This window comes from Lampetra planeri, chromosome 31 (assembly GCF_965212315.1).
Source record: "Lampetra planeri chromosome 31, kcLamPlan1.2.h2, whole genome shotgun sequence".
NCBI lineage: Eukaryota > Metazoa > Chordata > Hyperoartia > Petromyzontiformes > Petromyzontidae > Lampetra > Lampetra planeri.
In genome coordinates this window covers 9,539,057-9,562,178 of record NC_136137.1, presented here as the reverse complement: position 1 = coordinate 9,562,178, position 23,122 = coordinate 9,539,057, and the positions used below count along the sequence as shown (strand labels likewise).

The 23,122-nt window shown below is 42.6% G+C and overlaps 1 protein-coding gene across 2 annotated transcripts; it reads left to right on the top strand.

Annotated features, from left to right (window-relative positions):
* The first annotated feature begins 4,615 nt into the window (after positions 1 to 4,615).
* LOC144729197 (uncharacterized) lies at positions 4,616 to 23,094 on the top strand. 2 transcript variants are annotated; one of them, XM_078609249.1, is made up of 9 exons: positions 4,616 to 4,744; positions 7,731 to 7,872; positions 9,726 to 9,858; positions 15,537 to 15,701; positions 16,587 to 17,063; positions 17,672 to 17,758; positions 18,996 to 19,173; positions 21,132 to 21,233; positions 21,581 to 23,094. In XM_078609249.1, exons 2-7 carry the CDS (start codon positions 7,819 to 7,821, stop codon positions 19,154 to 19,156), a joined length of 1,077 nt encoding a protein of 358 aa, XP_078465375.1. In that variant the 5' UTR covers positions 4,616 to 4,744; positions 7,731 to 7,818; the 3' UTR covers positions 19,157 to 19,173; positions 21,132 to 21,233; positions 21,581 to 23,094. The 2 variants fall into 2 exon arrangements, with proteins under 2 accessions (XP_078465375.1, XP_078465374.1); XM_078609248.1 differs by having other exon boundaries at positions 4,647 to 4,763.
* Positions 23,095 to 23,122: the final 28 nt, after the last annotated feature.

Below are 23,122 nucleotides of genomic sequence, written 5' to 3'. Positions count from 1 at the left end.
GGCGTGACGCTCAAATTATAACATACGGCCGGCCATAGGCTCGTCTTCATGTTGCATGGATATAAATAGAAAATTAAAGACAAGCCATGCAACAGAAACTAATGGACAATATAGTAGACGACCGATTTCTGCGCTCTTTCAACGTAGAAACGGCGAAAGAGCGCGAAGCCCTCTTGGTGTGGCGAGGGGGCCTCGAAATTGGCACTTAGCTCCTGAACCATAGTGCTGCCGTCATACGTAAGAAAATAATAGTGATCTTAAAACCACACACAGAACTACAGGACTGCACTTGGTGCTGCACAATAAAGGGGCCGTTCATAAATGACGTCACGCACCTAGGGGTGGGGGGTCAGATATTTGTGACGATGTGTGACGAGGGCGGGGGGGGGCAACTTTAAATAAATATAGACAACACGTTCTACTTAATTGAATACTTTTTAATAAATGTTTTCTCCTACAACATCAGAGTGCAGCGCCACATTAAATACGCACTACAATGACAATAGTTTAAAGCGATTTGAAGCATGTTTTTTTTGGGGGGGGGGGGGCAGAGCTTTGTGACGTCATATTTGAGGGGGGGCCTGACTTTTTGTGACGCTGTGTGACGACAGGGGGGGGGTCAATAATCGTCCAAATTCGCATGACGTAATTTATGGACGGCCCCAAAGGTTTCGATACATTAATAAGTCTCCCTCGCAGCATACCTACAATAATCACCCAGGAATGTCCTTAACGCTCGTGACGTCACTCCACATCGACCATCCCCCCCAGCAATAATCATGAGCAGGTGACGTCCTCCAAATGGACCCCCCCCCCCACCACTCAATATGGAGTACTTCCCCCCCTCCCCACCTATAATCATGAGCAAGTGACGTCACTCCACATCGAACAGCCCTTTCATTAATAATCATGAGCAACTGACGTCACTCCACATCGAACAGCCCCCCTCATTAATAATCATGAACAAGTGACGTCCTCGAAATGGACACCCCCCCCCTATTAACAATAATTAGCGGGTGACGTCACTCACAACCTCACTACAAAGGCAGAACCCTCACGTCACGCGATCTCCGTAACGCTGTTGAGATATAGAAGTAGAGGCCGACCGATTTTCGGTTTCGGTGCCGAAAGTTGGCAAATTGACTCTTTCGGCATACTTTCGGTTTTCGCCGAAAGTCAATTTTAAATTTTCGGTTTACTTTCAGTTTCGGCCAAAAGTAAATTTTTTACTTTCGGTCTGGTTTAGTTTTCTCGCCTGAAACTGATATTGACTTTCGGTCGTCATTCGTCAACCGAAGATCTATTTTTAGAATGTAACGCTAGTGCTACGTCTATCACTCTGCCTATCGGCCGGTCAGTCGGCGCTAGGCAATCCTATGCGATAGGCTGCAAACACACACACACGCGAGCAGCAGCAGCAGCTTGGGGGCGAGGTTACAGCCGCAACCATGGTCTGCTAATGTAGATACGACCGGTCAACAGACGGCAGCCTGTCTGGCTGAATGCGGAAAAACTGTTGTTTCTTAACTACAACATTCGTTTGTTTGGATATAATTACTAAGTAAGTACCACCTACAGATTTTATATTTAGCGACTCCACTGCAGGCTCTGAATGATTAGTTCTAGATTTATTTTTAATTAAAGTAGCATTGCATCATGACATTTAATCAATCTTGTGTTCGGTAACTTCGGTTATCTACCTTTCTGTTTTGGTCTCGGTCGAAAGTGTAGTTAAACTTTCGGTTTCGGCTTTGGTTACGGCCGAAAGTAGTTAAAATTTCGGTTTTGGCTTCGGTTTCGGCCGAAAGTCAATTTTTAACTTTCGGTCTGGTTTCGGTTTTGGCCGAAACGAGAAATTCAGTTTCGGTCGGCCTCTATATACAAGTAAAAAGGACGTCACGATGAACAAGGGATTATAACCTTAAAATTAAATAGGTCTGTGTCACCGCGCCCTTACAAATTGCACACGCATCAATGCAATGAATATCACGTCGCAGTCTGCTTTTCGCTTGCAAGTTTCAGATTGACTGCAATACACCCGTCCTTGGACGGGCAAAAGGCTAGTTGGTACAGATTTGTGGTCAGTCACAAGTCCAGCCACAGAAAATGGTCCAATTTGGTATAGACTCTTTTCCTCATTATTTATTTGAAAAATGGAGTCCATAAGCCAGACCACAATTTGGTACAACTTAAGGTAGGATTTTTTTTGGTTTAAGGTGTCTCACCAACACCACTTTGCTGGCAGAAGGGTCTCCACTACAGAGAGCTCTAGAGAGCACCTGTACAGGCTACTTTTGGTCTACTCTTCCATGCTGGCCAGACGTGTTTGGAAAAAGTGGGAATACCTACACATTACCCCACTACACGTGACCTGCTGATCTACTGTACTGGGTGAACAGAGGCGCCCTGAGACAGTGGAAGGTATAGTAATACGTTTTTACCCTTTTATCTGGCACCAAAACTGACACCTTTATACAAGGGATCATGTTTGCAATAACCACAACACAAGCAGTCAAAATGCAAACAAAAAAAGACAACTCTGATAATGCTATGCACTGTCCTTGAAATTGATTGGTCCACACCCAAGACGGCTTTTCTTAGAGCATGTTGGACGAGATGACGCCAAAAGGCGTACAACTCAAAAACAGCGCACTATCAGAGTAGTGAGAGCTCGGGGTAAGCATTTACACCATGAGACCTCCTTTGCCAGTAGCAAGATATTTCAAGGACAGTGGATATCATCAGAGTTGTCTCTTTTTGTTTGTATTTTGACTGCTTGTTATGGTTATTGCAAACATGATCCCTTGTATAAAGGTGTCAGTTTTGGTGCCATATAAAAGGGTAAAAACCTATTACTATATCTTGCTACTGGCAAAGGAGGTCTCATGGTGTAAATTAGTGAAAGGTGCCTTACAAATAAATGCTAATTATTATACATAAACTTGCTCCATTGTTTCAATTGCCCCCCCCCCCTCCATGTTTTGCAAGTCCAGTGTGCTAACGATTACATCGTGGCACAAATAATAATGCAGTTTTAATCAGAAATTTACATGGCCAACAACACGGAATATGTGAAAACATTTATAAGTTCCATTAAATAATAACTACGCTTGTTTACCCAGATAAGCTTCACACTCGAGGCTCTTTTTCAGGAGGACTACTAAAATGGGTTTGGGTCCAAGTAGCCAGCCACCCGTAATAAAACCGAGTACTCAAGGCCAGAGAGTTGGTGGTAACTGGTGACCACACACAACCGCCATCACATCACATTGTCTTTTACGTGGTGGGATCAAGCAAATTTAAACGAGCCCTTGCTTCAATATTGCCAATAACAATTCACAAATAGCACGAGGCCTTTCTGTAATGCGACATTGGGAGGGGGAAATGCGGCTAATCGCGGATAACAGGACGAGTAGGGGCACCTTGGTCAAGTGATCCAGGACGTGGGCGCAGTAGAGGCACGTGCCACAGAAGGCGGACTCGTGGACTTGTGTGTCTGTAATGTGCCCGATGATGCTGGATGCAATTACCAGCGAAACGTCGTACTCAAAAATTGTAAATGTTGTGGTTTCACGCTTCAACACACCGGTGGGCTAAAACAGTGAACTATTTGTCTTTTGTCAACGTGACACTTTTTTACTGATTGGCCGTGCCGAGTGGTGGAGGGTTACGACACATTTATAAATAACGCGATCTAAACCTAAAAACGTTATGAATAATATTGAACGCGAAAGCCTACGTGTTAAACTGTGTGGTAGTGTTCGTATATGTGTGCAGCTGTGTTCGTGTATGTGTACATGTGTGTTGGAGGCAGTCGCCCTCCAAAAACAACGGACAGAGAAGCGACCGCTCACAACAACGAGCGGACCGCCGGGCGTATAAAACACAGCAAGTTGGCACTGCTGGTTGCATCTGCCGAGTCATCTCAGTCAACCCATAAGCACCTGGGCCTGTTCCGTGACCTGCCAGCGGGCGTTCGACACTTCACGTGGCATCGGAGTGCACCTGGCCTAGCACAGGCACAAATAAGTGGTTAATATTGGTGGCTGTTCGTATTATTATTGTTGGTGCCCTAAAGGGGGCACGTGTCCAAGACGGCGGGTGGGGGGCGGGGCTAGGAAGAGTCACGTGTTCATGGAAGCGTTACCCTGGGTGGGAGTCACGTGCCCCAGAAGGCGGGGCCCGCACGGAGTCACGTGCTCCAGAAGGCGGGGTGGGGCTTGGAAAGAGTCACGTGCTCCAGTAGGCGGGAACCTAGGGGGGGGGGGCTTGGAGAGAGTCACGTGCTCCAGTAGGCGGGAACCTAGGGGGGGGGGGGCTTGGAGAGAGTCACGTGCTCCAGTAGCCTGGAACCGGGGGGGGCTTGGAAAGCATCACGTGCTCCAGTAGGCGGGAACCGGGGGGGGGGGCTTGAAAAGAGTCACGTGCTCTAGAAGGCGGGAACCCGGGGGGAGGGAGTCACGTGGTCCAGTAGGCGGAAACGGAGGGGGGGTGTTGGAAAGCGTCACGTGTTCTAGAAGGCGGGAACCTGGGGGGGGGAGTCACGTGCTCCAGAAGGCAAGGCCCGTAAGGAAGTCACGTGTTTCCGCTCCGCATTGGGTACCCCCTCCCCCCCCCTGGCGCTTTCGCTGCGGCGGCAGAAGTCTGGGAGAGCGAGGCGTTGTCGCACCTGAGGCGAAGTCTCGGGGTACTGAGAGCGGAGCCGAGTCGCGAACGTGCCCCGCGAAACCCGCGTCCAAGCCCGGTCGGTGCCTCGCCGCGCCGTGAGTTGTGATTTGTTTGGTTTGTGAGCGGGTGCGGATTGCGTTTGTATTTGGTAGAGCGGATAAGCGGACATAGCTATTTGCTCGTTGTCGATTGGTCGGTTTGTGCGGCGCGTGGTTGCGTCAGCCAATGGGGAGCGCGGATTCGCGCCGCTCCACGCGTGCGGACTGACAAATGTAATCGCGTCCGAGGCTTCATTCCCATGTCATGTGTCGCGTGGGGTTAAGTACACCTAGCTTGGCACGTTGACGCTTGTCAGGTGTGGCCTTTGTCACTTCGCCAGGAGCTCACCTATTGTGTGTGCGTTGGCTCAGGTTGTGGGCTCAGGTGTTTGTCACCCGGGGCCGGTGAGAAAACATTCCTCTTACCGAGGGCAGAATAAGACCTTCAAATAATTTTATAAGGCAACCCGCAAATTGACCACGCACGCCTCGCTCACTGCAACAGAGGCCTCCTTTAAGTGGCAAGTGCCAGATCGACAATCCTCCCCTCCAATGTGCCATCTGTGCGGCTAAAGCTGCTTGCAGCACGTCGTTTCAAGTCATTTGTAGTCGCTGAACGAATGTTTTCACGGCTGGTGTCCACTGGAGTCGTCGCTTGTGTGGACTATTCGAGTTCGATGTAGGCCGTCTATAGACTTGCAGGGTCTGTTAAGTTTGTCGAGACTAGAATCACAGCTTGACTATACTTGGGAGGTGCATGCCACGTGTAAACTGATATGGACATCTGTGTGTGGTATTGAATGACAACCGAATGTGGGCGCAACTTTTGAGTTAAATCACTGGGTCTGTGAGGTGTAGAGACCCTTTATTGCGGAACTTTGTTGTAACTGCAACGATCAGACAATCTCTAGAATACATTCTGGTCCATCTTAATCTTGCAAACCTGTTCTCAAAATATAACAGGGTCTTGCTGGCTATCGTACGGTGTTTACTCGGTGTAATTTTGACTTTTATATAATTCGGCAACGCCTAAAAGGTTATGTAACGGTGCATCTCGTATTAGACACACCCCAGTTGCATTATACCTTGCAATAACGTTCAGCTGAACTGGAGATGATTTGTATTGGAGAACAGGATTACCGTAATTCATTTACTTTGCTAACTGAATTTGTTACGTTTTTAGCTTCCGCATTTAGCCTAAATATATACAGTATAGGGAAGTCAAAGGTTACACATACCTAGCGTATCTGCATGCCTTTAAAGTTATTTCCTGATTCATATTATGCATGTGTCGATTTTAAGTCTATTGTCACAGATCCAGATACTATATATGTCATGAATATAAAGTGGAATGTTTCACATTTTGGATATGGCAACTGGATTACCATGTGCCACTTACGACTGGATTTTAGCAAAGATTAAACAAAACGATGTTTCATGGAAAAGTGAAATTTACATAAACTACACACGTGGGCTTAATTTAACACGTGACAGAAATACAGGCGTATTCAAGTTGAAGTATATTTGTTTTAACCAAGCGAGAATTTGATAGAGCAGTACCTGGGTCACCAACATGGTAAAGCAATACATACAATCAAGTACAGCAAGCGAATATAAAATCAAAGCAAAGACATTTCTGGAGAAATCGGAAAAGTTGCATTGGCGACACGTTTTCATAGAATGCTGGCTGTAGGTAAATAAAGATAGCAGATTGAAAATACTGTACAGTTTTTGAACATGATGTACAGTATGGTCATTTGTCATAGCTTCATGCTTGCCAGGAAGACTGTACTGCTGCTTTAAATAAAGAGCCTAAGACAGCTTCAACAGTTCCAGTTCGGCCTGCTGAACCACGCAGCCAGATTTTGCCTTGGGATAGGCGGAAAACGATCACGTTGTCTATATAGCAGTGTCTTAGTAAGTTTTAGAGGGGCTTAGTTTGGCCCGATTTTTTATTTAGTATAGATTTATACTTAACATTTTGATCTGTATTGTATTATGATTGTTATTGGGATCAAACATCGAAATGGAATTTTTTGCACTTTTTGTTCGCAGCAAGGACGGGTTGTGTTTTTTCTGTAGGATTTTATTGTTTACGTAGTGTGATGTTTAGATTTGTGTACAATGAATTTTAGGTGTATCTTGTAATTTTATTGTTTGTTGCGGTTGAACCCAAATCAAGAGCCGAATGGCTCACAGGGTAAATCCTAATAAATGAAACTGAACTGAACTCAAGATTAACTGACTCTTGACTGAAAGCTGGTTATTTCTCACAAGTTGTTATCAGATGGAGTACTATGTTTTAAATACAGATCTTTAGGCATCCCTGTGTATCATGCAATTAAAACCTGCACAAGCTATTGTACTGTACAATTTTTGTATTGCAGTTCTGTAATTTAATTGGGCTCCAAAATGACCAATAGCATTTGTGTACCATAGCTTTAACAATAACTCTGTTGGTCACAAAAATAAAGGAAAATTGGAAAACATTTTGGTGCAATGTGCTCAGAATCCAGACTCTAAATGTTTGATTGGAAGTGTGAATTCACAGGGAACAGTAATCAGAAGTCAAATTGGTTTCATAGGAAATGCAATTTCCCTAAAAGCGTCATCTGCGCTGTGCAAAATGATGAAGCAATGAGCTTGGAGATCCTTATTTTAAATAATGAGCTATTAGATATTGTGTGCCGTATATTATTCCATATATGACACATTTCACGAGTGATTAGATAAATGAACAGTGATCCAATTATCTTAATAGTATATATTTTACCATAGTAGTTGCCATTTAAGTGTTTATCCAGTATTCCTTTTTTAAATTAGAATGCAACATTTAAAGGGGCAGCTGAACGATGAATTTTAACACAAATATTTAGATAATTCCTGTAAAAAAGAAAAGCTGCTTTATGCAAAGTGGTGCACATCAATAACCTGTTCTCCCAGATTATGGGCTGGATTCTGCTTGTGGGTTCCGCTTCAGCACTTCTGTTCTGCCCTATGCTGCATTTGCTGCCGATTTCCCAGCTGTGCTGCATGAGACGAGGGACATCACTCGGTGGAGATTGCTCGTCGGTTCATGGTGTGAGAGAGTTTCGTGTGCCAAGCTGCCAGCATGCCGGTGCCGCCGCCACCACCACCACCCCCTCCTCCCCCAAGTTTGTCAAAGGTGCGTGAATTCCTGTTTCTGTACTCTCGTTCGTCCGCATTGTCTCGGTAGGCAGTGGCATGTTCTACGTTATCGTCTATCAACAATTCGTAACGAAGGTTACGTTCGTTGCGTAAACGTAACCTTGGCAGAAACACAACGGGCGAACCTTCTGTTTGAGAATTATTGGGGACGGAGCTACCCAATATCTATTTGTCGTTAGCTTGTTATAGCAAGCTTCCAAAAATAAGCTTAATTTTAACCCCACTTACTCGCAAATACTTGTTATCAGTGCATCTTGTGCAGTTCCTTGTTTCACAGTAAACTCTGGGACATTAGCGAAGCAGCTCAATTCATGTGATTGTTAATTATTTCCATTCGTTTTTTTATAGTATTATGAACATGCCTAATATCTAACAACATCCTTAAATATGGCAAAAGGAATGTGATTTATTTACATTTAACCTTTATAGTCATTGAGGGTACAACGTGTTTTATCAGAAGAGCTAATGACTGAACTTGCAATTGTTCATAGGTTACATATTGATAATATATACATTTTAAAAGATCCATGTTTCCGCACTCACAATACAACTCAACGAACACGTCCCATCCTTTGACAGTCCATAGAGAATGTTTAAATGTAGAACTCAGCTAAATGCTGGTGTACGAGGTATTTTTACTGTGGATATCACATTCTGAACTGTGGACTCTGTGAGATGTTCAAAGTGCACAGAATACAGCTCTGCAGTTTCTAAACAGAATGTAGTTGTATCTGCCGAAAATAACTCCTCTCAATTGTCAATTTAGTTATATGCACTAGTTTCAAAACCCACTTCAAGGGTACAAAGTGAAGTTCATCGCGTGAATCTTTCCCATGTGTTGAATCCAGGTGAATTGATTATTGGATGCGATTCAACAGAAGCACCATGTGCAGAGTGTACCGCTTACCTCCTCTGTTACCTGCCGGGCTATGGAACTGGCAGTTAATGTTACATACGTAAACTTTAATACCAGTTATTACTTCATCTGCAAATATTCTTTGGGTCTTTCGGTAAAGTCACGTAGATAGGTTCAAATTAATACAAATTATATAAACAAAAAACTACGACGTTTCGATCTCAACACAAGCAGTCGCCTGATGGCGACCGCTTGTATTGCGATCGAAACGTTGTAGTTTTTTTATTACATTTTTGTTAATTTGAACCTATCTACGTGACTTTACCGAAAGACCCAAAGAATATTAATTCCTGCAGTCATGAAAGCTTTAAGTCAAGATTTCATCTGCAAACAAAGAAAAGTTATCTGAAGAAAAATGAAACTCTGTCATAAATTTAAGATGAGACAATTAAGATCGAAGTTTTTCTGAAATTTAGATAGTTAAAACGTGCAATAAAAATATATATTGCTGCTGTATATTTCACACTATCCATTGCTCTGATAAAACACCAGTCCTTGAGCCAGCCAGCCACCTCATCAACAATTCAACTATTTTTACAATTGCAATGGTTTCCTGCCTTGTAAATTTGGGAAATATTCTCTGATTTTGCCAGAGATTCATTTTATGTAATGAAAATTGACAGACATGGTAATGATCGCAAATGCAACGTAAACGCAGTTTGAAAATTATATGTTAATGTAAATTTCTGGCTCATGGCACAGACAAAAAAATGTGCAATCCTAAATAACATAAATGAGAATAAAAACAAGAAAGCAACTACAGAACAAAGAATAATGATTAAATGGAACTATCAACCATGACAATTTGGTGTGCATTGTCACATACCCAGTGTATACAACCAGACGGTTGTTTTGTGGGACTTGGCGTGCTACTACCTACCAACAACGTCATTGCACCCTATGTTGTCCTGCAGGCGAACTCTGACCCACCAAAGCTGTCTCGCGATGAGAACAAAGGACGTGGGGCCTTGCTGTCGGACATCCACAAGGGTGCCCGCTTAAAGAAGGTCGTCACCAACGACCGCAGCACGCCCATAGTGGACAGCAGTACGTGCAGTGCAGCCACACAGGCCAGGGAGCTGTGCGTGTCTGGGAGGCATGGGCAACCACGTAACACTTGTGGGAACAGACACTGCATTTACGTATGGAAGTGTGCTGCGCGAGACATCTCTGTAAATAACAATATCTTGACCTGTTCTATTCTTGCGTGCAGTGGTAATGTGTTCAGGAGCTAAATGTGCATGTCGAGGTCTGCTCGCCACCAGAGGGCTTCAGAAGAGAGTTTGCGTAGTTTTGATATTCCTTCATTAAAAGAGTGCAGACGACGGTGGCTTACTATATAGTCCTTATACTGGTAGGAACGAAGTGGACCAGACCACCAATAGATTAATGTGTCCGTCCGTCCGTCCGCGTTTGTCCGTCCGTCCGTCCGCGTTTGTCCGTCCGTCCGTCCGTCCGCGTTTGTCCGTCCGTCCGTCCGCGTTTGTCCGTCCGTCCGTGTATCAACATCGCCCCCTACTGCAAACACTTGGAATGACCCTGTCTGACAAGATGGCCGCCCGCTCCCCCTGCGATATGTGAATTAAACAAGATGGCCGTCGCTTCCGGCGCATCACGGCAAAACTTTAAACTTCGCTTCAAAATTACTTTACTGAAATGCAGCACGTTTATTTAAAAAATTACGTTACTGAAACGCTGCACGCTTTTTAACACAGAGACAAGAAACATTTATTAACACAGAGACGAGATACATTTAATCGCCTTATTTGTGCACGAAAAGCACGGCACGAGGCCTAGTGCGGCAGGCTTCGTGAGGCCTAGTGCGGCAGGCTTATTAACACAGAGATGAAACGCAGCACGTTTATTTAAAAACAATTACTTTACTGAAACGCAGCACGTTTTTTTAACACAGAGACAAGAAACATTTATTAACACAGAGACGAGATACATTTAATCGCCTTATTTGTGCACGAAAAGCACGGCACGAGGCCTAGTGCGGCAGGCTTCGTGAGGCCTAGTGCGGCAGGCTTATTAACACAGAGATGAAACGCAGCACGTTTATTTAAAAACAATTATTTTACTGAAACGCAGCACGTTTTTATAACACAGAGACAAGAAACATTTATTAACAAAGAGACGAGATACATTTAATCGCCTTATTTGTGCACGAAAAGCACGGCACGAGGCCTAGTGCGGCAGGCTTCGTGAGGCCTAGTGCGGCAGGCTTATTAACACAGAGATGAAACGCAGCACGTTTATTTAAAAACAATTATTTTACTGAAACGCAGCACGTTTTTATAACACAGAGACAAGAAACATTTATTAACACAGAGACAAGATACATTTAATCGCCTTATTTAGCAACGAAAAGCACGGCACGAGGCCTAGTGCGGCAGGCTTCGTGAGGCCTAGTGCGGCAGGCTTATTAACACAGAGATGAAACGCAGCACGTTTATTTAAAAACAATTATTTTACTGAAACGCAGCACGTTTTTATAACAGAGACAAGAAACATTTATTAACACAGAGACGAGATACATTTAATCGCCTTATTTGTGCACGAAAAGCACGGCACGAGGCCTAGTGCGGCAGGCTTCGTGAGGCCTAGTGCGGCAGGCTTATTAACACAGAGATGAAACGCAGCACGTTTATTTAAAAACAATTATTTTACTGAAACGCAGCACGTTTTTATAACACAGAGACAAGAAACATTTATTAACACAGACGAGATACATTTAATCGCCTTATTTGTGCACGAAAAGCACGGCACGAGGCCTAGTGCGGCAGGCTTCGTGAGGCCTAGTGCGGCAGGCTTATTAACACAGAGATGAAACGCAGCACGTTTATTGTTGTTGTTGTGCATATTGGCAGTGGTACCTGACTCGGCTGAATCTGCAGCCCGGCAGCGGCAGAGCAGAGGCAGCGAGAGTCCTCGTCGCTGCTGCTATTCACTCGCTTATAGTTCTACCGTGTTCACTACATCTCTGTCGTGTTCACTACATCTGCTGTGTTCACTACATCTCTGCCGTGTTCACTATCATCTCTACATCTCTGTCGTGTTCACTATCATCTCTACATCTCTGCCGTGTTCACCACATCTCTGCCGTGTTCACCACATCTCTGCCGTGTTCACTACATCTGCTGTGTTCACTACATCTCTGCCGTGTTCACTATCATCTCTACATCTCTGTCGTGTTCACTATATCTCTGTCGTGTTCACTATCATCTCTACATCTCTGTCGTGTTCACTACATCTCTGCCGTGTTCACCACATCTCTGCCGTGTTCACCACATCTCTGCCGTGTTCACCACATCTCTGTCGTGTTCACTACATCGTTCACTGGTATGCTTTCCAGTTGCTCTATCTGCTCCAATATACTAGTAAATGCATTCGAGTTTCCCCATCTAAGGTCAATTAATCTCAGATGTGATCGTTTGGAAATGAAAGACTACGAGTCTTTAAATCTCACAGCGTTTCTTGTCAAAACAAACACCTTTAATTAACGTTACACTAGAATACAGTAATTTTTTCTTTAACTCCTCTATACCCGGTCGATATCCCTGTACCGGTACCAAGTATTATTCCTACCAGCCCACCCCGCAGGGTCCTGTTCTATGGGACCCTTTTTGCTTGGGATAAAAATTATGAAAAAGAATAAGCTTGACTCTTTCTGCCAATGATTGTTTGAGTTGCATGGCCACAATCGCACTGTGCCTTGATCTTAACTTGTTGGTCATCCACAATGTAGCACAATTTATCAAGGTATGAGTTTTTAGCACTTTTTTTGTCAGAGGTGGGTATTGTTGTTTGTCCATGCCTGGGCAGACTATGTTTAAGAGGTTACCTTCAAATTGAAGGTTATCTTAAGTCACTGTTGCAACCTATTTAATATCAACCCCCTCGGCAAGTCCATCTGATGAACTATAGAAAAGGCGAACTTTTCTTCTCTTGTCGCAAATCCAGTGGTCTGGAATTCTCTCCCTCCTCCCTTGCTTGTGCACATTTGGTGTCGGTGTGTCTCCCTTTTGTCAGAATCTCGAGACTTCTGTCTGAAATGTATTCTCCCACGCTGCTTATTGTATCTTTTAAGTCCAATTTGTGCACGTTACAAATTGAATGAGTGAATATTTTTACAAATAGGAAATCTCTCCTGGAAATGGACACCTCGGCCTTTATTGCATTTTTGTTTCAAGAATCCAATACACAAGATGCAAACATCAAAGAGATAAACACAGGTCACGAGCACGCAGCAAACCCGGAGCAGTACGCCCTCAAATAAGGGAGTGATTGGAGGCACTTGGGCTTTCTGCCCTTCCACCGTTGGGGCAACAATCGGGAGTGGTGGATTTCCAGGAAAGGAAAGAAGAGGGAAGAAGGGGAGGGTGGGGGGGATAATGTAGGAGAAACCTCAGCATTCTTAAAGTCCATTCATCATTGCCCGTATGACCGATACGCAGGGAACATTAATGTAATTGTCTTTGAGCTCTTTTGGCATCTCATTTAATCACTGAAGCCCTTGTTCTGTTTCAGCCATGTTACCATTGTACAGTGAAAAAACACAATTAAGCATTTTCATCTGGACTATTTTCTACAGTGGGTTTTATATTTATGTTCTTTACACCCAATGATGGACATTTATCATTGCCCGAGGCTCTAAAAAACAATAACATTTCAACAACAAGAAGGTAACACATTTTTTCCATACCTTTTGGCATTCAAAGCAGTAACTGGATATTAAGTCAACATTTATTGTTCATTTCATCTGATGTATATAATCATTTAATGACCTTTGTCAATCCACTGCTGAATGAAGGCTTCCCCATGATGTGCGGGTCATTGGCATTGTTTTATTATAAGTCACACTAGGCAGTTGAGGTTGGTGAAGGTGAGTGCCCAGAATCGGTAAAAATTTCACTCGCCTCTAATTCTAGACATTGCCAGGAATCACACTCAAGTGGTCGGGTTGATGGTGCAGTGCATTCACCACTCTGCCACCGCTCCTGCAATATATACTATATAATACCCAATGTGTTAACAGCCAAACTGTTTAAAATGCCGCACGTTTCAACCCACAACTGCACCACTTCAGCTGATTTTTTTCGAGCTCAAAACGGAACTTGGTGCTTTTCTGATAAGGCAGCAAAATGGAAAACTCTGGCATGTGTGTTAGAGATAACTGCTTTCTCCCTGCCCTGTGCTGTAACATGGGACAGTTATTACAATTTTGTGAAGACTCCAGCCAGTTTTACATCCAATGTAAAATATCTGCCTCGAATTACATAACACAACTTACGTGCATGAGCAAGGTATTATTTAAGTAGCATTTCCAAATTATAATAAAGTCCTTTGTTTATCCAGGAAATCCTGAATTTCAAGATACGTTTTTATCAGGGTCAGTACAATTTTGTGAAGACCCCAGCCAGTTTTACATCCAATGTAAAATATCTGCCTCGAATTACATAACACAACATATGTAGCAAGAGCAAGGTATTATTTAAGTAGCATTTCCAAATTATAATAAAGTCCTTTGTTTATCCAGGAAATCCTGAATTTCAATATACGTTTTTATCAGGGTCAGTACAATTTTGTGAAGACTCCAGCCTGTTTTACATCCAATGTAAAATATCTGCCTCGAATTACATAACACAACATATGTAGCAAGAGCAAGGTATTATTTAAGTAGCATTTCCAAATTATAATAAAGTCCTTTGTTTATCCAGGAAATCCTGAATTTCAATATACGTTTTTATCAGGGTCAGTACAATTTTGTGAAGACTCCAGCCTGTTTTACATCCAATGTAAAATATCTGCCTCGAATTACATAACACAACATATGTAGCAAGAGCAAGGTATTATTTAAGTAGCATTTCCAAATTATAATAAAGTCCTTTGTTTATCCAGGAAATCCTGAATTTCAATATACGTTTTTATCAGGGTCGGTACAATTTTGTAAAGACTCCAGCCTGTTTTACATCCAATGTAAAATATCTGCCTCGAATTACATAACACAACATATGTAGCAAGAGCAAGGTATTATTTAAGTAGCCTTTCCAAATTATAATAAAGTCTTTTGTTTATCCAGGAAATCCTGAATTTCAAGATACGTTTTTTATCAGGGTCATGCACTGGACTGTTTGTCCAATCCCGTGGTATGTGGGAGCATACAGAGAATACCTCAAGAAAAAACACATCCAAAGGACTAACACTGTAGTTTTATTCCACTTGCTGTATTGCCATCTACTGACTAATTCGAAGCCCAACAAGTTTAAAAGTTTCCCAAATGTGAATACCTTTGATCCAACCCTGGATCAAAGGTATTCACAATCATGCCCTTCTGACAACATTGAATTATCTCATGATGTTAAACGTGAAGGTTCTTCTCTATGTCCCAGTAACCCACTTCTCACAGTTAAAGGGAGCATAGAGGCAGTTTCATTTTTCCATGTTTCACATTGTGATAACCGAGACTCAGTGTGGGAAGACATCCATGTATTATAAAATATATGCTCTTTTCTATTTATCTGCATCCATCACCTGACCAGGCCACCAAAATCAATGTTGATTACTTTAAAATATCCGTTGATTCAGCACATGTGCTAACTTGAGCACTGTAAAACCAATTGTGATGCGTCAATGCAACGAGAATTTGCTTCACTTCTGATGTTGCATGACGTCAATCTACTTGGCTAAAGTATTTGATGTCGCCCTTTATTGTTGCATGCCAGAGCCAAAAAGTGGGGGTGGTGGTGGAGGAGGTGGCGGCGGTGGCGGCGGAGGAGGAATGGGAGGGGGAGGAGGCATGGGAGGGGGAGGAGGCCCTCCAGGGCTGGGTGGACTCTTTGCGGGAGGGATGCCTCAACTCAAGTCTGCCGGTGGTCGCGGTGTAGCAGGTGAGTTGGACCAAACTCCGCACAGTCCAAGCAAAACGTTTGAAATACACGGTACCTGTTTTGTTATTCTTAAAAACACTTAAAATTATTCTGAGATAATTCGATGTTTAATGTTGCGACTTGAAAATACGATTTTGTTTATTCCTGGCCATGTTTGTTTGGCAATCATTAAGGATATTGTAGTTTTGATGACCTGTCCTTTTAAACGATTTTGATCCCTTAAATGAGAGCTTGCTAGGTGTAATAGAAGTAATAAATTATCGCATGTCATGTTTTGTTAAGTGTCGCAGTTTTTTGGGGGAGGATATACTTTATAAAATTTCCACCATCAGGTCTGACGAGATGTTTTAAGGATGACAGTTATACATGGCTCTAAGCAATGTCTATAACATGAGTTTCATATCAAGCGAGGCATGTTTTGTTTGATACATTTATACGTGCGTTTGTTTTAAACATTGTACCCAACATACAGAGCCTTGCACAGTGAGCATTAGACTACCTGTATACTGAAGGGATTGCAGTGACTCATGTTGTGTTGCCACACCCATGCGATTGCCAACATTCACTCAGCTTACAGAGAAGGTACAAAATAAACCTTGTCAAACGAGAAAATCCATTTTAAAAGTCACCTATTACCCTTAAAAAGCTTTGATAATGTTTAATTTAAACTAACTGCGTATTTGTTTTATTTGATCAATATTTTTTTACAAATCCCCTGAGTAGGTTACATTCAGAAAATAAATGCACATAATCTTTATTCTAAACACATATATCTTATTTCCTTAATTACTTGGCATGTATCTTTAAGTTACTCGTCTTAATAGATGTGATAAAAGACTGGAAATTAAAAGTTAACCTGGTCATTTGCATGCTCTTTTGACGCAGACTCTGGTGCGGGCCGTGCCCCTGTGATGCCCCCTGGTATGAGGACTCGCCCCAGCGACCAGCCAGACACTTCTGGCCTCTCTTCAGATACCTCGAAACCTGCTGGCATGCGGTTGCCAATGCCACCCATGGCCAATCCGCCTCGTGGCAACCCACCTAGCAGCCCATCGCCACGGCCGGGGATGGGGCCGCCGCGTCTCCCGCTCGGCAAACCTGGAGGAGGCGGCGGAGGATTTCCCCCTCCGCCACCTCCCGTCATGTCCCAGCCTCCTCCCCCACCTCCACCTCACTCCAACAGGCAGAACCCCCCGCCCCCACCACCACCTGCCAGTGGCCGACCGCTGCCTAACCCACCGGATGGCCGACCGCCACCCCCACCAGGCCCCAGCCGACACCAAGGTGCAAGGCCGAGTCCAGCATTGCCACCGCCGCCACCACCCAGCAGAGGAGCGTCGCCATCTGTACCCACCAATGGCGGTGAGCTTTTGCCGTTTTTAGAATTTGTCACCTCTCGTTATATGGAAGTGCAGCAGTGAACACTGGAATCCCAGATAATATCCTGACCATGGAGTGTCTTCAAGAAGCAATTTTCTGTAAGTGTTAGTGCCCAATGTAATCATAGTTTGAGAGCTGTCAATGTGTAGACTATACACTTAAGGGAAATAGGAACTCGCCTGTATATTTGCACATGTTATTGGCCGCAGTTCAAGAACCTCATTTGCTAAAACGGCGTTTCTGTTGTGTTTGAGCACTGTCTTTGTCTCCGTATTGCCTTATGTCAACATACTCAATTTTTAATAGCACTATGGCCATAGTGTATATCATTTCTGACAATTCAAGAAAGACTAAAAGAGAAGCACCACTGGTAATTGATGTCAAGACAATAGGGTGGTTTGTGTGTGTCTCGTTTGTCCATTGTATTGCAGCAAAAAAATGAATAATGTACATCACTTCACAAACACGTGGTACTGACACTGAGATGCAGTAAAAATAATCCATGTTCCTCTGTAAACTGTTATTTTTGATGAATGCTCTGCTCAGCCATGCTTCTGCCCTCAGTTGACAACTGCTTACATCTGTTACAGGACAAAGGGGGGGTCCACCGCCTCCCCATTCGAGGGCACCGCCCCCTCCAGCAAGAGAACAGCCAAGAGACAACTCGAGCAAGTCAGGTGGGATCCCAAGTTGATTATCTTGGTGTCAAACATTAAATAATATACCTCGCTGGCACAAACAGCACGGTTGGTTTTTTAAAGTTGGTTGGGATTGGAGCTTCTTACACTGGGAACAATGGTCTCACACAGCGCAATAGTTGGCAGGATACCCAGTTCCCTCTTTGAGGCAGAACTGAAAATAAGCAAATTAGTGACCACTTTTTAACAGAAGCGAAGCACAAGTATCCACAGCATGCAACTTTGAACCCTGGGTCAAGGAAACAATTGTGTTATTCTACTGTGAGCTTTGTGATAACATGTGGTTAGAGCAGGGGTCGGCAACCAAAATAACAAGAAGAGCCATTTCTTTCCAATTCGGTACAAAATTCAGTATTTCAAGAGCCGCAATGCATCTGAGTACATACTGTACATACGTACATATCGTCAAGAAGCAGCCCGTAAAGAGCCGCATGAGGCTCCGGAGCCGTAGGTTGCCGACCCCTGGGTTAGAGGATTGTGGTGTAAGTTTATGTAATACTTTGTGTTAATTCGTATAGTGGCGTCTCTCGCGTAACACGCCCCCTATAGCACGAATTAGCAGTTACGCGTTTCCACTTTTAGGGACATACTTCACACACTATGCATTTTACAGTTATGGCTCTCAAGAAAGAAACAAACGTAAAATAAAAAATTTGCAGATGAAATTATTATTTTCGTTGATAAAAATTCTAAGTAAAAAGAATATTCCTGATGGCGTTACCGTGTCATCGCAGCGCCCAGTGTCACGGACTGGGCGTAGCCATCGTAGGTCTGCTGCCTCTCTTTGCATCGTCGCGCGTTAAGTGAGGTATACCTGTTTTCATAAAAAAGTACAATTGCATATCATGGTAATATTAAGTTATGCATATGATAAGTAGACTTTGGTATTGAATACATTGTTTATGACTACGTCAGATTGGACATTGTAAAAATTTGCATTCTGAGTTGGCTTTGCGTGTCCAAAGCTGTGTCAGTCACATCGTCATCATCACCACCATCCATGGGTAGATAGCCCAGAGCTGTCCACTGCACATTTCGTCATTTGTTTCCACTTTCCTCTGTCCTGTGCCAGTTCATTCAAGTATTGCCACATCTTTCTGGCACCAATCTCTTATGTCGCCGTCAAGCCATACTCTGTTAGGTATTCTTCCTCTCTCTTTACGGTTGCAGCATCAGTCACCACAGCCCCTGTAAAATGTGCGTGTTGGTGTGTCAGGTGCCTTGCCCCCTCCGCCCCCTCCACTGAGGCCCGACATTCGTGGGCCTCCTCCCTTGCCGCCCTCCCGGACTGGACCGCCGCCGCCCCCCCCCTCCACCTGCTCACATCAGCCATTCGTCAGGGCCTCCTCCCCCTCCACCACCGGCACACAGGAATGAGAGTGTGAACAAGAGAGGTAGGGAAGCAAGCATCTTTGATGAGCAGCTGATGTATGCTCCCACGATGTCATTTTTCACAAAGCGATACAAATATAATTTCGTGATAATTGATATATTGATAATCATGACTCCTATACCTTAATTGTATTTCACATTTTTATCATTTTATTTTGTGTTTTCATTTACTTTAAATAATGACTAAGGATTGTTTAAAAGTAATTCAACTGCATTTCACTTTAAGCTTGTAACGTTAAAATCTGTAATGCTTTCATGCACATGGTATCAGAAAATTATGTTATAAAATTACCATACCATCAATGTCTGCCGGAAACGATTTACAAAGCTATCATTTAATGGATGCTAGTTATTTTAGAACGTTAATAAAATTTGTATTATTGTGATTTCATAAATATTTTGTTAGAAACTCAAATATTAAGACCGCTTTAGCCATGATAATCTCGATATGCCGATTTTTTTTTTAAAACAGGATACAATTATTGTGGGTCTTGTATCAGTGTCTCAATATATTGGCTTGATCTTACCTAAAATCATTAGGTGGTTTGGTGATTCACTCAACGAATACATCCTCAGTTGGGTATTGGGAAACCACACATTGAGTTAGGCTGGTGAACAGTGGATTCAACACGAACAAGAGTCACCCTGAATACAACCGCATCTGTTGGATCTCGGAAGCTATACAGGGTTGACGGCTGGTTACCGCTTGACAACCTCGTTGGGTACTTTTAGGTTTTTTTGGTAAAGTCACGTAGGTAAAAAAATAATAATAAAGTAAAATAATAATAAATGAAAATAGCTCAATTAAATCACGACGTTTCGGAGGCAACACAAGTCTCCGTCTTCAGGTGGGACCGTCGCAGCTAAATTTACTGTATCAAGTGAAGAGAAATCCAAGATCTTAAATACTCCCCTTAACCAGCATTCAAGATCTTGTCTCTTGGATTTCTCTTCACTTGATACAGTAAATTTAGCTGTGATAGTCCCACCTGAAGACGGAGACTTGTGTTGCCTCCGAAACGTCGTGATTTAATTGAGTTATTTTCATTTATTATTATGTTATTTTATTATTCTTTTTTTACCTACGTGACTTTACCGAAAAAACCTAAGAGTATGATTCCTTGCAGTCACGAAAGCTTCAAATCTAGAACCTCGTTGGGCTTCAGAGTACGGCTCGAAGATGATAGTGTCTCGTGTCATCCCCTTGGATGTGTGGATTTTCTCGGGGTATTCAGGATTCCTTTGGCACGATCCTGCATAATCATGAATGGCCCAAACATCCCAATGTCCAGACTCCCCCCTCCTGGTGAAGAACATGTCGCACTTTTGTATACTGCTCCTTTAAGATACGATTGTATTGATAGATAAATCGACATTGTATCTACTTTCAATTGCTGTTTTGTTGAGTCATTGAGAAGTTCTCAGGGAAATAATTGGGTTGATCAGTGTTAATGTGTTCACGCAAAATAACGATGAGTTCAAAGTAACATATTAATGCATTATTGACACCTAAGAAAATTAGCCTACTGGGTATTTCCAAACATCCCAGTAAGGCGAGGTACATTCGTGACTAATCATTTGCATATGTAACTACCTATGGAAGTAGCTCGTTGGCATGAAATACCTGAAAAATAATCCCACTTGCGTGAACATAGTTTTCTAGAATGGTAACAATGACACTATAATAGAACATCGTCATTGTCATGATCATCGTATCATCGGCTACATTATTTTCAACATTTACCAGATTAGGGGATCTAACTTGTCGTGAATTTGTCCTGGTGGTTATATTTTCCTAATAGATGTTCACAAAGCTTTGACATCAATGCACACAGGTATATAATTTTAAGAATTGAAACGTCTGCAGGACAATGCATGTCCGTGTACTTGTGTGTGCGTGAATATGCTTGTGGCAAAACATGGACATTCTTAATGTGCATTTTCCCTGTCTTTGTTGTAGATGACTTTGAGTTGAGGTTTTCTTTCCGTCCTCTCAATGAACTTCCACCTCCAGAGCCTTACCATAACTTTCCGAAGAATTACCCCAGCAAAGCGGTCAAAGGTAGCATGCACACACACATTTCCCATTCATGACACATTCATATAATTTTCTTTTTTTCAACATAGCGTTGTCAACACAGCTGTGTCGACACATGCATGGGCTTTGTTGAGCACAATCAAAATCTGACCTGACCACTATTAAATCCTGGTATTTGTCAGTTTGTTACAGTTATGGTAAGCCATTGGAGAGCTAATGCCATGACCTATGTCAGTCGCTATTACTGTATGATGAAATAGAGTGAATGTTCTTATCACAATAAAATAGTGAATACAGGAATATGAAAACATGCATTATAATGCATGTTTGTTGCTCAGCGTGGTTGACGTTTGTGTTTATTCTCTTTACAGGTGATCGATAAGTGTTGTCTCCTCCACCGACCCCAAAGATGATTTGTTTGCAATGCCTTTTGTATCCTGACCTGCCTGGAATCTGGGAAATAGGGTGTATTTTTAAGGGCTTTTTTTTGGTATTTTCTTGATTGTGTTGTTTGGTTTCCATGCAACACTTTGTAATTTCAGACTGTTTTTATTAAAATGCAGAATGCCTCAGTGCCTTTTGTTTTATTTTACCATGGAGATTAATGCTTGATGTAAATGTAAAAAAGTACCTCGACTGCCTTGTTTTCTTGAATAGCCATGGACAGAAATATAGCAATTGTTTAATACACTTCTGACAGTTGTGCTAATTGACTGTTTCCTTTATGCTATTGTATTAACAAAGTTGTGCTTGTTAATATTAATGGTGAAGCAATACTAACGTTCACTTCTAAAATGCTGTACTTTTGTGCCTACCGCTTTGTGCGTTATGCCGAGTAAGGCAAAATGCACATAATGATGCGACTGTAAAACATTCTCCTGTTACTGCGTTCCTTCGAGGGTACAGGAAAACGTGAATGTGGCTGACAATTTTTCAGTGAATATTTTATCGTTCCATCTTGTGTTTTTTTTTCCTGAGAAAATGAAGCTTGAAAACTCTTACCTACAATTTTAATGTGGCCAGCTGATATGTTTTTTATATGTGTTAGAGTTTACAGATTCTTAGAGTCTGTAATCTGGTATATATGTCAAATTCAGTCAATGTAAAATCATGAATGGTTTTCGAGGCATGCCTAGGGGGAGGTGCTGCCCGACACAGCGAGTCTGCATAACTCCCAAAAAAATGTACGCCTTGATTAAAATTTCTAGACATGCTACCATAAAGCCTCAAGTATACACAGGGCAAATAACTAGTACAATGCTGAATCAGAATATTTGTTTATACTGGAGGAATCTGATGAGCTGTGAAGCTCTTGTACACATGTCACGGTGACATGCTACCAATAGAAAAGAGGACTGCTTAATTATATGCACGATTGACTGCAATGTGAGTGGCGCATGCAGCGCATTCATGAGCATGCGTCTCCTACCCACTGCTGTGTTGTATTGTGGAGCACCGAGCATTCGGGGAAAGATGCTTTTAGTGTTGAGAAGGATGGGTAGGACACCCAGTACTGTTGGCTATGATGGAATACTCGTTGGCCCGTCCACCTAGAGGAGTTGGAAATTGTGGTTCCTACTAGCCTATGTGAATGGAAATATACCATCACGTCCATTGCACACATATCATGTATAATTTTATATTTTAATTTTATGATCGTTTCAGTAGCAACCATGCCTTAATATCTTTCTAGCTTACCTTCCCAACAAGAGCTGTGTGAAATGAAGGGTGAAAAAAACAACTGTTAAACATTTTCTATCTATATTTTATCAACATTTGCATCTAGACTTTGCAACTGTGGGCTTATTAACGTGTACTGTATATTGAATGTTGGGGTGGCATGTATTTGTGCTTGTAAAATAAAATCAAATTTGAACACTGAAAATGTCTCATGTAGTTGTTTGAGTATTTAT

What these genes read in the sequence shown, in the direction of transcription:
- LOC144729197 (XM_078609249.1), top strand. Translation starts at nt 7,819, where the DNA reads ATGCCGGTGCCGCCGCCACCACCACCACCCCCTCCTCCCCCAAGTTTG. An exon ending in CTCCCCCAAGTTTGTCAAAG is followed by an intron (nt 7,873 to 9,725) that starts GTGCGTGAATTC and finishes GTTGTCCTGCAG; the next exon opens with GCGAACTCTGACCCACCAAA. An exon ending in CACGCCCATAGTGGACAGCA is followed by an intron (nt 9,859 to 15,536) that starts GTACGTGCAGTG and finishes GTTGCATGCCAG; the next exon opens with AGCCAAAAAGTGGGGGTGGT.